This window comes from Globicephala melas, chromosome 5, assembly GCF_963455315.2.
Source record: "Globicephala melas chromosome 5, mGloMel1.2, whole genome shotgun sequence".
NCBI lineage: Eukaryota > Metazoa > Chordata > Mammalia > Artiodactyla > Delphinidae > Globicephala > Globicephala melas.
The window spans coordinates 28020671-28035704 of record NC_083318.1 but is presented as its reverse complement, the minus strand read 5'-3'; the positions used below and the strand labels follow the sequence as shown (position 1 = coordinate 28035704).

General features: G+C 41.0%; 1 protein-coding gene across 1 annotated transcript in view; it reads left to right on the top strand.

The window, feature by feature from the left end:
* Positions 1-5946: 5946 nt before the first annotated feature.
* Positions 5947-15034, top strand: part of FAM241A (family with sequence similarity 241 member A) — a 37051-nt gene continuing 27963 nt past the window's right edge. Inside the window, exon 1 of the mRNA XM_030864058.3 lies at positions 5947-6293. Coding sequence (XP_030719918.1) covers positions 6138-6293 — 156 coding nt within the window. The 5' untranslated portion in view covers positions 5947-6137. The remainder of the gene's footprint in view (positions 6294-15034) is intronic.

Below are 15034 nucleotides of genomic sequence, written 5' to 3'. Positions count from 1 at the left end.
GTTGAGAGTCCGCCTGCCAATGCAGGAGACACGGGTTCGTGACCCGGTCCGGGAAGATCCCACATGCCGCGGAGCGGCTGGGCCCGTGAGCCATGGCCGCTGAGCCTGCGCGTCCGGAGCCTGTGTTCCGCAACGGGAGAGGCCACAACAGTGAGAGGCCTGCGTACCACAAAAAGCTCATCTCTCAGTCATGCATTCTGCTGGACAGACTTCATTCTCAGGCCCTTATAAGATGGTTCTCCTGTAGTTCCAAGCTCATATCACCACACACCAATTCTGTAGACAAGACTTTGCTTTTTCTACAGTACAAACAAAAATCCCAGAATTGAGTTTCACTGGCCCTGACGGTCCTGATTTGGGCCATGTGCACATCCTCAAATCAGTCACTATAGCCATGGGAGGTAGGAAGGGTGAAATGCATTTGACTTACTTAGTAAAGGTGTTATTCTCCACTCCTGGATCCAGGAATAGCGTCATCTTCACTGAAATCACAGACAGAGTGGGAGAGAGTTGAATCAATAAAAAAAGCTGAGGTACTGTTAACATAAGAAGTAGGTACAGATAATAAATGGCAAAATCTACAAATTCTACATCTATCCATAAATAACAGCTGAAAGAATAAAGGCTAAGAGAAGACAAAAACTGCCTTTTAAAAAACATTCAAAAGACTGTCTTGAGGGGGGAAAGAAAAAAAAAGATTTATCAGTTCTCTTGTACTTCAGGAAAGAATTAGGACCAGTAGGCAGAGGAGACAAGGATACAGATTCAACTCAGTAGCTGTTAAGAACTTTCTAACAACTAGAGATATCCAGTAATTGAACAGGTGGCATCATGAAGTAATGAGTTTCCCATAGTTGGAAGCCTTCAAACAGAAGGAGGGTGACCGTCTGTCAGGAATGTTATAGAAGGGATCCCTATACTGGTGGGAGGTTGTTCTAAAATGCTTCTTAGATTCCTTCCAACTTAAGATTCTAAATTATTGAGAACAGCATGAATAAAAGATCCAAACCCATTCAACAACTAAATTATTCAACAAAAGGTAACAACTTTCAGCTATGAAGTTGAGGCAACCAGGCTTTGCGTGCCAGCCATTCAATTTTACAAAGAAAACAGAAACAGATCTTTAAAAATGATTATTTTTAAATTACAACGTTAAAATTAATTTTACTAGGAAACATACAACCCAGAAAACATTTTAAAAATTTCTCTTCCAAATTTGATCTATATGTTCACATAATTTCACTTCTGTCAGACTTATTCCCTAAATTGAACAGAATTAAGTTCCGTATTACACTTTTTATCTTCCCAGCTCCTGAGATACAGGCTAAGTGGCTCTGCTACTGTCAGGCTGCACTTTTCCGCTTAACATCATATTAAATGTGTTTGTCACATTGATATAAAATCTTTATCATTACTATTTCCAGGCCTTATACATTTAATTGTGTTGGAATTCCATAGTTTACTCAGACATGTCCCTACTGGAGAGCATTTAGGCTTCTTTCAACTTTTCACTATAGTTTTGCCTTGAACACCAAACAGTTTTTTTTTTTTTTTAACCTCTTTTGAATTTTTTTCTAGGTCTGCAGTTAGTGGCCAAAGAGTATGAATATTTTTATGGTTCTGAATATGTACCACCAAAAAAATGCCATCAGTTTGCAGTGCTACTAGCAGTAGTTGAGTTTAACCATTTCTCTAAGGCTTGTCCACATTAGGTTTTGTTCAACACTTTAAAAATTGCTAACATATATTAAGTAGTACTTTATAATTGTTTACTTTTCCATTTTTTTCTCTACTAGTGAGTTTGAATAGCCTTCTCAACTCTTTTTTTTTTTTTTTTTTCAGTGAAAACACAACTCTTAATCTACATTCCTACTATAAGGAGAGAACTCAGTAGTACATGTGGATGCAAAGAAGTCACACCACAAAAAGAGAATAAAACAGTTAAGGTAAACAGATTAGGCTCAAGATGAAGTCACTCATGCTAAACACCACATCGACAAACCAAAACTTAACTAAATTTCGAGCCTCAGAGAAGGAAGGCCTAGGTCAACTGATCAGCCCTTGCCTGCCCAGCACAAGTTACCTCACCAGGCCCCAAGACTTCCTTTGCTCCATATAAGGGGATAACCCAGCATTAACCAATCAGCGAATGCCCAGTATAACTTTCCTGTTCCTGCTCACTTTGGTCTATAAAACCCTGTTAAGTTGTACACTTCTTTGGAGTTCCTTTCTATCTGCTAGATTGGATGCTGCCTGATTCATGAATGGCTGAATAAAACCAATAAGATCTTTAAAATTTATTCAGTTGAATTTTGTTCTTTAACAAAAGAGAGAATAGAAATTAATTCCAAGAAGAAAGGTAAATTTTTCCTTCTCCCAATCAGAATGGACTCTCTGGAATGGCTAGAGAACATTGAGAAAGCATTGGTTCACCATGCTTCTGATATAGCTTCCTTAAAATAAAGGAACGATAAAGGAAGTGAGTGTTCTCCAATAAGTTCCTTTTCCTTTAAATTCACATGTTGTCCAGAAACCATAGTTTTTCCTGGGATTTTAGTTAAGATTTCAAACATCTCAAAAATTATTCCCCATACCAAAGGCTCTGCTAAACGGGAAGGAAACAGATTTTTTAAAAAAATGAGAGGCAAAAATTAAAGCACAGGAAGCATATAATAACATCATAGTATGTCAAAAATTAAACTGAAAAATGAAGTTTGGCGCAGTTTCTACAAATAACTGCATTTGTTTCTAATATTATATTACTAAATGAGTACAGATCACTCTGATTTGTTAACTTTTCTCTCTGGAAAGTTGTACACATAAGAGTGGAAGAACGTTAAAAATAAGATATTAAAGGTGTGAAAGTGAGAGAGTTCCCACAGCAACTGCACAAGACACCTTTGCACTACACAGGCCACTCCTGAGAAATGAGTCTGTTTTTTGCCACTCATTAATTCCTGGGAAAACACAAGGTAAATACACTAATAAAATCACAACTAAACTGCATACAATTTGAGACCAACACATTATAGTTGCCTAGGTAATAAGAATCTTATATTTCCCATGGGAAACGGGAAGTAATAGCTTTATATATTTATTATTCATAGTATGCAACAGAGGGAAAACAGTCCTCCCCTCTCATAAGACACACTTGAAAGTATGTTATCTGTGATGTAACCTGAATAATGTCTTTTGTATAAAATGCTACTACTGGGTTTTTTAATAAGAGGTGATTCTCTAAATCTTCAGGAAAGACTAAAGTCTCTATAAACAAATGAATAACAGTTCAAAGAGGAAACCCAAGCACTAAATAAAATAAGAAAATGAAGAGGTTCTGACATCAGTCCTAGGCAGGAATCAGAGGATTCTGGCCACCTTTTGGTGAAAGTTCTTGGCTTTTGCCAGGGAAAGCAGAATAGAACTCAAAAGAAAATTAAATGGAAGCTACGTGAGAGGAGGGACCTAGACCTGGGCCTAATGCCTAGAGGTGTTCAATAAATATCTGCTAAATAACTGAATGAATGAATACACTTCTCAAAGAATCGAGAAGCCTGACTTTCCAAAAGGCCAGACAGTATGTTCTAAAGCACTTAAGTAAGACTTGTCCCCTAAGTTGAACAAAGCTAAATTCTGTATTATTCTTTTTTTCCTGGCCAGATATATAAATTCTATGCCTTCTGAGTCCTCAAGTATAGAAGGAGTTTCTGTTCACCCTGTAACCTGATTGAAGAGTGCATAGCCGCTCGATTTACCAAGTTAACAGCTACAAGCCAAAAGAGGGTGAACTTCAAAATGTGCCTTAAGCTCCACAGAGTTGGCAGTAAAAAGCGGATATTCTCTGTGCCACATACATAATCCTAAAGTTTTGTTTTAAATAGATATATAAGGTCATTTTTTATAAGAAACACTACTAAGAGCCAAAGCAAAATTTCAGGAATGAAAATGTCATTAGAGGAAAGCAATGAGGTCCAACAGGGAATGCTTTTGGGTTCCCATGGTGACATTTGTTTCTGATTATATATATATATAATATTAAATACTTTCCCCTGGGGTTTTAAAGGCTTTTAAGAAAGGAAATAAACCAAATTCATTTTCTTTCTAATTTGTGATAGCCAAAGGCATATTTTCTAGCTTCTACAATCCTGATTACCAAAACCAGGAAACAGGTCTTTAAAATAAGTCTTTACATTCCCGCCTATTTTAATTTCCTCTGGGCCTAGAGACATTTTAATAGAATATCTCAAATAATTCAGTCTTCTCCATACCTAGGCATATTTACTTTCCATTGAAAGATAGCCTGATATTTTATCTATACAATAGTCTATTATCTTTTCAAAATACAGATAAGAGATATACAAAATTTGATACATTATTTAAGTGCCCTCAACTTCCCTTTAACAAAATGGGTAGGGTAGTCTGATGTGTGTTTTTCAACACCACTAAGCAGTTAACTCAGTTCTGGCACTACCTATCTGGGGATAAGTTCACAGATCTTACAGGCCAAGGACTCAGTTCCGCAAGGCTGCCCCTCCCCCCCCACCTCCCCCTCGCTCCAACTCCACCCACCACACACACGTCAGCTGCCAATTGCAAGCCCGGGCTGTTACCTGTGCTTCTACCAGCCACCTATATATTGAAGGTTCCCACGATCCCCTCTATGGGTTCCACTAATTTGCTTAGAGCTGCTCACAGAACTCAGAGAAACGTTTACTTACTTTTAGGAGTTTATTATAAAGGATATTACAAAGAATACAGGGGCACAGTCAGATGAAAAGGTACATAGGGCGAGGTATGCAGTAAGGGGCGCAGAGCTTCCATGCCCTTTCTAAGCTGCCACTCTCCCCCCATCTCCACGTGTTCACCAACCCGGAAGTTCTCTAAAGCCCTATCCTTTGGGTTTCTATGGAGTCTTCATTACAAAGGCATGATTGACTAAACTACTGACCGTTGGTGGTCAATTCAACCTCCAGCCCCGCTCCCCTCCCAGGAGATCAGAGGGGGGACTGAAAGTTCCAATCCTCTAATCACAAGGCTGGTTCTTCTGACAACCAGGCCCCACCCTTAAGTTACCTAGGGGCTATCAAAAAGTTGCCTCATTAACATAACAAAAGACATCTTTATCCCTTTCACCACTTAGGAAACTCCAAGGTTTTAGGAGCTCTGTGCCAGGAATGGGGACAAAGGCTATATATATATATATATATGTTACTTATTATAAATTGCGATACCACAGGTAGCATGAAAAAGAATTATAAACTAAGATGTCTCCCTTACCACACACTGAGTGACATATTCTTACCCATTTATAGAAATATACACAAAGGCAGATACACCACCAAATGCTCCCAAGGCTCCAACAACCAACACACACCAGGGAAGCACTCAACAGAGAGAGACCTTCAGACCTTCAGAGAGACACAGAGAGGAGGCAAAAGGAACAAAATAGACGGAGAATGTGTATTACTTGTAAAGGATGGACAGCTACTCAGGACAGGCAGCCGGCATCACACCCAGGCACACTGCCAGTGCCAGGCAAGCACAGAGGGGCTCCGCTGGAGTGTGGAGCTCTGTGTCTGCGTGTGTTTCCCTCTCTCACACACCTACCAACACACGCTCTCCTCTCTCCCTCACAAACGCATACACCGCGTCTTTCACAGTCTCTCTCAACACAGTGCCTATCAGGCTCTCACACACACGAGCTCTCACACACACAGTCTCATGCACATACAATTTCTTATACACAATCTCTCACAGTCTTTACGTACGTAGTCTCTCATATACACACTCTCTCTCATAGTCTCACACACACACACACACACACACACACACACACACACACACACACACACACACACACAGGCGAGCGCGCGCGCCCCGTTGGCCCCGCCTCTGCCCTGGCCCCTCCCTTCCCCGGGTGGGCTCCGCCCCGGCGGCCGAGGGCGGGGCGAGCCGGTGACAGGAGAGGCCGGGCCGGGCTGGTACTTGCGGCGCCCAGGCCGCCGGGGCGCGCTCCGTAGGCTCCTGTCAGCGGCGAGTGTGGCCGATCCCAGGGCGGCCCTCGGGCAGCGATCGCTGCCTCCGGCTTCGTGGCTTGGCCCCTCCGGCGGCCGTCCCGGGCGGCAGGAGTTGGCGGCGGGATGTGCTCGGCCGGGGAGCTGCTTGGCGGCGGCGGCGGCGGAGAGCGCGACGAGGACGGGGACGCGCTGGCGGAGCGGGCGGCGGCGGGGACCGAGCCGGATCACGGGGCGAGCCCGCGGCGGCGCGACCGGCGGCCGCAGGAGGAGGAAGAGCAGGTGATCCAGGAGGGGCGGCGCGGTCCGGCCGGTTTCCCGGGCCCCACGCGGCGGCAGAGGGAAGTGGCCCGGAGGGCGGGCGGCGCCGGGGCTGTGCTCGGCGTGGGGCGCTGGTCGCCGCGGCGTTCTGGAAAGCGGCCCCGGAGAGCGTTTGGACGGAGCCCTCGGGGCCGGGCCGCGGGGTCGCGTGTGCGCTGCCAAGTGCCGGCCAGGAGTCGCGTGCCTGGCGGGGTCAGCGCCGCCCTTACCCACCCGTCGGGCAGAGGCTTCTCAGGCCGGAGCCCGGGGGTCTGTGGAAGTGCCCTCCATAACGGTCACTTATCTAAAAGCCTTACATGTAAACATTCTTCAACTTCGAGTTCATACCCCGGTGCTGTGTTTTAGGGGCCAGTGGCTCCCCTCTCGACTTCCATCTTGTCATTTCTGAACTCACACCTAGCGCCTCTTGTAAGGTGTGGGTGTATTTCTCTAGACATGCAATCAGTATCTGAAGACGTGTAGGAGCGAGTATTACAATAAGTGTCTTGACAGGGACTCTCCGAGAGCAAGTTTTTCACATGAACCCAAAGTGGATCTAAACTTCATTTAAAAACTGAAAAAGCTGAGTAATAATTAAGTTAAAAAAATAATGCCTAAGGCAGAAAGAAAAAAAACTGAAAAGGCAAGAAAATTGCTTTCAGTTGGTACCAAAGGGGAAAAAAGTATGAGTCCAGCCATAATAAGGGAAAAGAGAAGTTGGGTAGTTTTTGAAACTCTCAGAATTTGCTTTCACTAAGTTAAGTATGTGATAATAGGCATTATAACACATCATTTATCTTCAAGATTAGGCAAGAAGTTTAATAAAAGAAATTGAATTATATGTGGGATGAATTTTCACCAGCAAATACAGTAATTAGACCTTCAAAAATAACCAAGATAAGCTAGCCTTCAGAATCACAGTAAAGACCAAGAATTAAAATGATTATTTGCCTTTATTACAGTGTATACTGTTGAGATCAGTTGATACCTGTCTCCTCTCATTATCCTTCTGCATCTGTTCTTTTTGTCACATTTCACAAACTCCAACATCATCAGTAAATGCATTAATAGATAAAGTATAAGTTCTAGTGTCTCAGCATTGTTTAGAAAACAGAAATAATTGTGTGGCACATACAAAATATGCCTTAGCATTAGGTTTGCTCACCATGTGGAAGTGTAATTTTTCATTCTTTTGACAATGTAAGAGATGGTGACTGAAGCAAATAATTGGTAGCTAGGAGATCTTCCTGACTGCTTTCCTGGTAGTTTTACCCCATTAACTGTACCATGACTCAGTAGCTAAAGGACTGTTTCCTCTTACTTTAGTTGTTCAACTGGAAAAGTGAAGAAAACAGCAACAGGAACTCCCTGGCGGGGAGCAGGGGGCGGATGTATTTGAGCTAAAGGACCCAAAGTAATTTTCAAGTGGTTTTAAGGGAGCATGTAAAATATTTCATTTAAGCTTCTGTGGATTTTTCATCATCAGTAGCTCTGGTCTTAACAAAATTGTTTATGGTACAACAACAAGGGATGAAACGAAAAAAGAATGAAACATATAGCCTAGAAAACAGATATACTTTGCATACCTGCTTCTTTCATTGCATGTCATGTAAATTTATTTTCCTGTACTCCTTTGAAAATGTTATCATTTATTTTTATCACATGATTTATTTATGTACTCTAAGTCCACATACACAATACTTGAAAATTACACCTGAGATATGCATTTTCTCCTATATCAGCACCAAAGAAGAACTTCTTATAAAGAAGTCAAAAATGAACAAAAAATTGATACAACCCAACTCATTGGTGTAAAAAGCAAGCTTTTGTGATAAGTCATTTCTTGGTAATAAGTGTAGCTTTTTTTTCAAGTCCTGAAAATGAAATTTAAAATTTGTATGCACTGCCTTGCAATGATGGTAGAGATATAAAGATATTTGAGGGAGAGGTAAATGAAATTAACAACTATAAAACATAGTCTAAGGATTTGTTTTATTTTGTTTTTCTTTAGGCAGATGGTGTGTGTTTGTTTTGTTGTTTTAAGGACACATGGACTCCAAATTACAAACAGAGTATTTTTGAAAACTTGGTTTGTAAACTTGTTGCTTAGAACTTAAAGTGAGCTTTTCCATAGAAACAGTGATATAAACAGAAACAGAACCAAAACTAATTAGCTGGAAATGAGACAGAGGCCATCTCCCTGCTGTCCTTTCTGCTTAGCACACTCACTTAATGTTCCAGAATCTGAGTAGCGTCGCGGATGTTAAGAGAGAATTGGTAGTAGTGGCAGCGGCAGCAGTAATAGCAGAGGCTCCTTTATATCTGGATCAGGGTTACAGGTGGTGTGCTCTTGAATGCAACAGCTCCAGAAGGCACCTGACTTTTGCTCCTCCAGCTCTTTCAAAGATTTTTGTCAGCCCCTAATTTGCTGTATTAAATCCCTTTCTATTTCTAGTTCCTTCACAGTTTGCCCTTAGCTGATCATTTGATGAAGGAGCTTTCTTCCTTTGGCTATTCCCCAGCCTAAAGTCTCCTCTACATATATCCTTACCTTCACTGATTTTTCTTTCTATTCCTGTCTGAAAGACTCATGCCCTTCCCTCTACCTGGAAGCCTCTTGCATCAGCTTTGACTTTACAAAACGTATCTTTGGCTCATTGTTATTATGATACCAGATCAAAATGGTATTTATTTCCTGTAATACCAAAATACCAGTATTTATATAGGTGTTTTCTTAATAACTAAGATAAGCATCATTTTTTTTTTTTTTTTTTTTTTACTATTTATCCTTAAGTACTACTCCATCTGAGAGAAAACTAAGGTTCCTCTGTCTTTCTGGCCTAAATCTTTCCAGGTACATGATTGACAAGGCAGCCTCTATCCTAGGAAAGGAGGACTTGATAGACTGGACCAGGTTCCCTAGATGAAAGAACTGTCAAGTCTGAAGTAGGAGTTTGGCCTCTAAGAAAGATAAGCCAGGGAGAGAGGCAAAACGCCCAAGGAACTGAAGGGACAGGGCATAGCTGTCCTACATGTGTGTTGGTAATTGTGTGCATGAGAGGTGATCCAAGTATGTTCATGACTGTGAATGCCAGGTCCCTTTAGGTAAGAGAGTCTCTGCCCTGCTGCATACCTGGAAGGTTAAATATCTCCAGTCCTTTTATTACATTTATGTATGTATGTGGCATTTTACAACCTGAATAACCTAAGATGGCCCTGCCTTAGGTGGGATAGAAAGGTCCCACCGTCCTTGGATTGACTTTAGAATCATTATTTTTAGCTTTAAGGTCTTTCTTTATGATTATAAAAGTAATGTGTACTTCGGAAAATGTAGAACTATAAAACAATCTGGGGGCTTCCCTGGTGGTGCAGTGGTTAAGAGTATGCCTGCCGATGCAGGAGACACGGGTTTGTGCCCCAGTCCGGGAAGATCCCACATGCCGCGGAGCGGCTAGGCCTGTGAGCCATGGCCGCTGAGCCTGCGCGTCCACAGACTGTGCTCCGCAATGGGAGAGGCCACAACAGTGAGAGGCCCGCGTACCGCAAAAAAAAAAAAAAAAAAACAACAAAAAAAAAACAATCTAAAGAAGAAAACAAAAGCATTTGATATCTCACTAAGTAATATTGTGCTATAAAATATGAAACATTTGATGTTACTACATTCATATATCTCTCTGTATGTGTATATGCATATATACACACATATTTTTTAACATGTTTTAATGTAATATTTGGATTTGGTATCTTGTTTTTATCTACTTAGCATGTTGTATCATTTTCCCATGTTATCAAAAATTCTTTGTAAAAATTATTTTTAGGGTTGCCTAATAATCATTCCCCTAATACTACATATTTAAGTTGCTTCAAACCTTCTTTTATAGGTAATGCTGTAATGAAAATCTTTGCTTATAAAGTTCTACCTTTTTCTCACAGTTCCACCTTGGAATAAATTCCTAGAACTGGAAGAACTAGGTCAATAAGTCAAACTCTTTGAATCCTCTTGAAACATCCTAAAAAACTGCATTCAGAAAAGGTTGCACCATTGTGCTCTTCTGGCATTAGTATGTAAGAGTGCCAGTTGGAAACCATCCATTCCAGCAACAAACAGTATAATTTATAGTTTAATCTTTGCCAACTTAATAGGCAAAAATTATCTTATTGTCGTAAGATACTGCTGGAGAGGTTTACTAAACCATTCGTATATTTATTGAGCATTTGTATTTCTTTTTAATTGTGTTCTTTGACCATTTTTTCTTTTGGCATTATTATAAGATATTAAACTCATATTTCACAATGATTATAATTATTTTCCCTGCTTGCTGTTTACTTTATAATTTTGTTTATGATGTTTTTGACTTAGAAATGCTTTAAATTTTTATTAGCCAAAGGAATTTTTTTGTTAGTTTCATACACACACATCTCACACCCTTATACATGCACACACACACACCCCACACATACATACATATATCTATTATATTTGTTTAGAAAATTCTTTCTAATCCTACACTTAAACTATCCACCAATATTTTCTTATGTGTGTTTATAGTTTTTCTTTTTTTTACTCTATATATTTAATCTCTTTAGAATGACTTTATGTATTGTGTGAGGTATGGAGCTGATCTTTTTTGTTTTTCCTAATCATTGAATAATCCACTTTCTCCCTGGCTTTGCAATCCTTTATAGTAGTTATAAATACTGAAGTCTATATCAAGCTTTTATGTTTCTGTTGGCATTGTGAAAGGGATTTCTTTTTCCACATCATGTTTTTGCTGCTGGTTTCTAGCTATTGGTTTTATTTAGTTCTTTTTAAACTAGCTACCTTTCTGAATTCTTTTGTTAATTCTAATACTAATATATACTAGTATCTCTTAGACTTGATTCTTTTGCATCTTCTAGGTATATAATCATCCACTCTATAGATAAGGTTGATTTTGTTTCCTTTCAGATGGTAATGCTTCATTTCTATTTCTTGCCTTTTGCAATGCTGGAACTTTCAGATAAATGCTGGCTTATAGATATTTAAGTAAATAAATGAAGGAACCTGTATAATGGCATTTATCAAAGAATGTTCCATGAGATCATCTGTAAAAAAAAAAAAAAAATGATACCAGAGGGAAGCCTTATACCTCCTTTTTGATCTATCATCAAAGATATGATTAGCAGTACATATTCTAGATCCAGAATACCTAGGTTTGAATCCTAACTCTGCCACTTACTAACTGTAACTTTGGGCAAGTTAATTAACCTCCTTGGCCTTCAGTTTCTTCATCTGAAGAAATAACAAGGGAATAATAGTTGTATCAACACCATAGAACTGTTATATGTATGTATGTAATATATGTAAAGTGTTAGAGCAGTACTTAGCATATAATAAGCGTGTAAGGGTTAGCTTTTGGACCTAATTTTCAACTAGAACCTAAGTGAAAAGATATCTGAGAAATGTTATTTTTAAGTTTTCCAGACTCTGCAGTTAGAAAGCCACCCTAGGAGGAAGGTGGAATAGAACAGTGCTCCTCAGTTTTAATGTGTAGACAAATTATCTCTTGCAGGTTGTGATTTTGTTGTTCTGGGGTGAGGCCCAAGATTTTGCATCTCTAACAAGCTCCTAAAGTGATGCTGATGCTATGCCCAAGGACCACACTTTGAGTGGCAAGAGAATAATAAGCAAACCAATCCACAGTATTCAACAAACTTGCCCTTCGACATAGTATCAGTAATAGATATATATACATAAGGAAGTTATTTTACTATTTCCCTAGAAGGGTATATTAGAACTCTTGGTAAAGTGTAAGAAGCCAACAAGCCTTGCTTCTCCAGGCCAAGTGATTTGCCCTAGGGCTTACAATTAGCTAGTACTAGAGCACACCAGAACCCAGGTCTCCAAACTCCAAAGCCGGCTTTGTTTTTGTTTCAGAAATGCAAAGAGCCCTCACCTATGATGGGAGAACAGTCTGATAAATCTGCTGCTCCCCCTTAGATTGTATAGTTCAAAAACAGATATCTGTTTATACCCACTTCCTTTCACATCTTTTAAAAGCAGTTTGCAAGCAATACTGTAGCAAGTGCTTTGAGTTTAGATGAACTCAGCCCTAAACTTAAATCTAATTTTTTTCCAATGGGCATCTAGTCACTAACTCAGGGAATAATTTTGTATATGGTAGATATCTTTTGTCCATTTTTTATCATTATTTCAAGAATGGAACTTCTAAATCAGTGGTTCTTAATTGGGGGCAGTTTTGCTCATGGGGGACATTTGGCAATGTCTGGAGACATTTTTGAATATTAAGACGAAGGGGGTACAGTACCGTCAGCATCTAATAGGAATAGTCCAGGGTTACTGCTAAACATCCTATAATGTGCAGAACAGTCACCTACAGCAAAGCATTGCCTGACCCAAAATGTCAGTAGTGCTGACGTTGAGAAACTCTGCTCAAAATGTATTAGGATTATAGTGGTTTGAGTTGTCAAGAATAATTACTCTGTTGATAGATATTCCAATGGATAGGTAATAATTGTTTATTTTTTTGACACCTACATTCCAAACAGGTAGTCTCCCTACAGATCTTTTCTTGCATCTCTCTTCTTCTAGCAACTCCTTATATGCAACTTTCTCTATTTTGCTTTCCCTCTTTGTTGGAGAACAGAGGGAACAAAAAGTGCCCACCAAACTGAGAAGTTATCTTGAGATTGAAAAACAAGGCAGGCAGCTCCATATAATCAATGGATCAGTATATTACAGGATAACTTGCTCACAGGGTGGGATCAGGCAGATGATCTGTAAGCGTTTGCAGCTGCACTCCACACTGCCAAGGGGCCACTGAGACAATTTTATAGTTAACATAGGGTATAGGGGTATGTGCTTGGAAACAGGAAATGCATTCCTAAGTCAATATTTATGAATGGGTAACTAGTCTTGTGGACCAGCAGTCCCCAACCATTTTGGCACCAGGGACCTGTTTCGAGGAAGACGGTTTTTCCACGGAGGTTGGGGGATGGTTCAGGCGGTAATGCCAGCGATGGGGAGGGATGCGGAGCGATGGGGAGTGATGGGGGGCGAAGGGGAGGGATGGGGAGTGATGGGGAGGGATGGGGAGCGATGGGGAGGGATGGGGAGCGATGGGGAGCGATGGGGAGGGATGGGGAGGGATGGGGAGCGATGGTGAGGGATGGGGAGCGATGGTGAGGGATGGGGAGCGATGGGGAGCGATGGGGAGGGATGGGGAGCGATGGGGAGGGATGGGGAGGGATGGGGGGCCATGGGGAGCGGCAGATGAAGCTTCACTCGCTCACCCACAGCTCATCTCCTGCTCTGCGGCCCGGTTCCTAACAGGCCTAGGACCGGGAGTTGGGGACCCCTGTTGTGGACACAGGGAATAAGTCAGCAAAGGTTTTCATCACTGTTTGAGGATTACAGAGCAAAGAGGCCAACCTGGTCCCAACGATTATTAAACAATATCTATTAGCTACAAAGCCCTTGACAACAGAGATGTGATTTACCTCACAATACTGTTCTGGGTGGGATCAGCGGAAGGACAAGAGGAACTGTATGGGCCCAGGATGGCATCAGTTATGCTAACGGCCATATACTCTCATATTCTTTTTCTGCTCCTCTGTCCTACTACCCATCGTTTTTTCATCTCGCCCTACTGTGTCTCATTCTCCCATTGTCTGTTATTCTTCCCCACCTCCCATCTCAGCCACTTTCTCTTTTTTTCTATACGTCTTCTCCACCCCACTGCCTCCTTCTTCTGTAGAAGCTGAGCATTATGGAGCAATGAAAAAGGTTTTGGGTAATGACAGTTCTAAGTTTGAGCCTTGTCATCCTAATAACTTAATCCCTCAGAGACTCAGTTTCCTCATTGTAATGGGTATAATGCTATCCACTTAAAGTTCTTATGAGGATTCAGTAACATTTTGTGTATGAAATGCCTAGCATACAGTAGGTCCTCAGTGAATATTAGCTCCCTATTTTTTTTTTTTTTTTTTTTTTTGCTGTACGCGGGCCTCTCACCGCTGCGGCCCCTCCCGCTGCGGAGCACAGGCTCCGGACGCGCAGGCTCAGCGGCCATGGCTCACGGGCCTAGCCGCTCCGCGGCATGTGGGATCCTCCCGGACCGGGGCACGAACGCGTGTCCCTGGATAGGCAGGCGGACTCTCAACCACTGCGCCACCAGGAAAGCCCCTAGCTCCCTATTTTGCCCTGATCTTCTCTTCCATCTTTTTTTTCTGGTTCCCTTTTTCTTCTTCTTCTTAACTAACCACATCATAGAACTATTTTTAGTACATGTAATTTTCAGATTTATAGAATAAATATTATTTATTGAACGAAGTATTAAGATTTACTCATCTAAAAATCAGGTATTTCTTTAAAAAAATTTAACCCACCAACCTAAATTATTAATATGTTGCTTTTTGTATAGACCGCCAGTTGATTTTTTTTTTCTGTTGTGGATCACTGACCCTTGATGAGAAAAATACCCACCCTCCTCTGTACAAGTTATTCTCAATTTACTATTCAAGAGAAGTGGTAAAGCAAGGTTAAAGGGTAAGACTTAAAGTAGTACCATGACATTAACCTTGCCCTAAGAGACCTAAGTAGAAACTGTATCTTTCCCAGGCCTTCTTTAAGCCCCAGCCACACTAGCTTTGGCTCCCATCGTTGTCTTCTCTGGAGTCTTGTCTTGCAGTAACAGCCACATATCTTCAAAAACCCTTAAGAG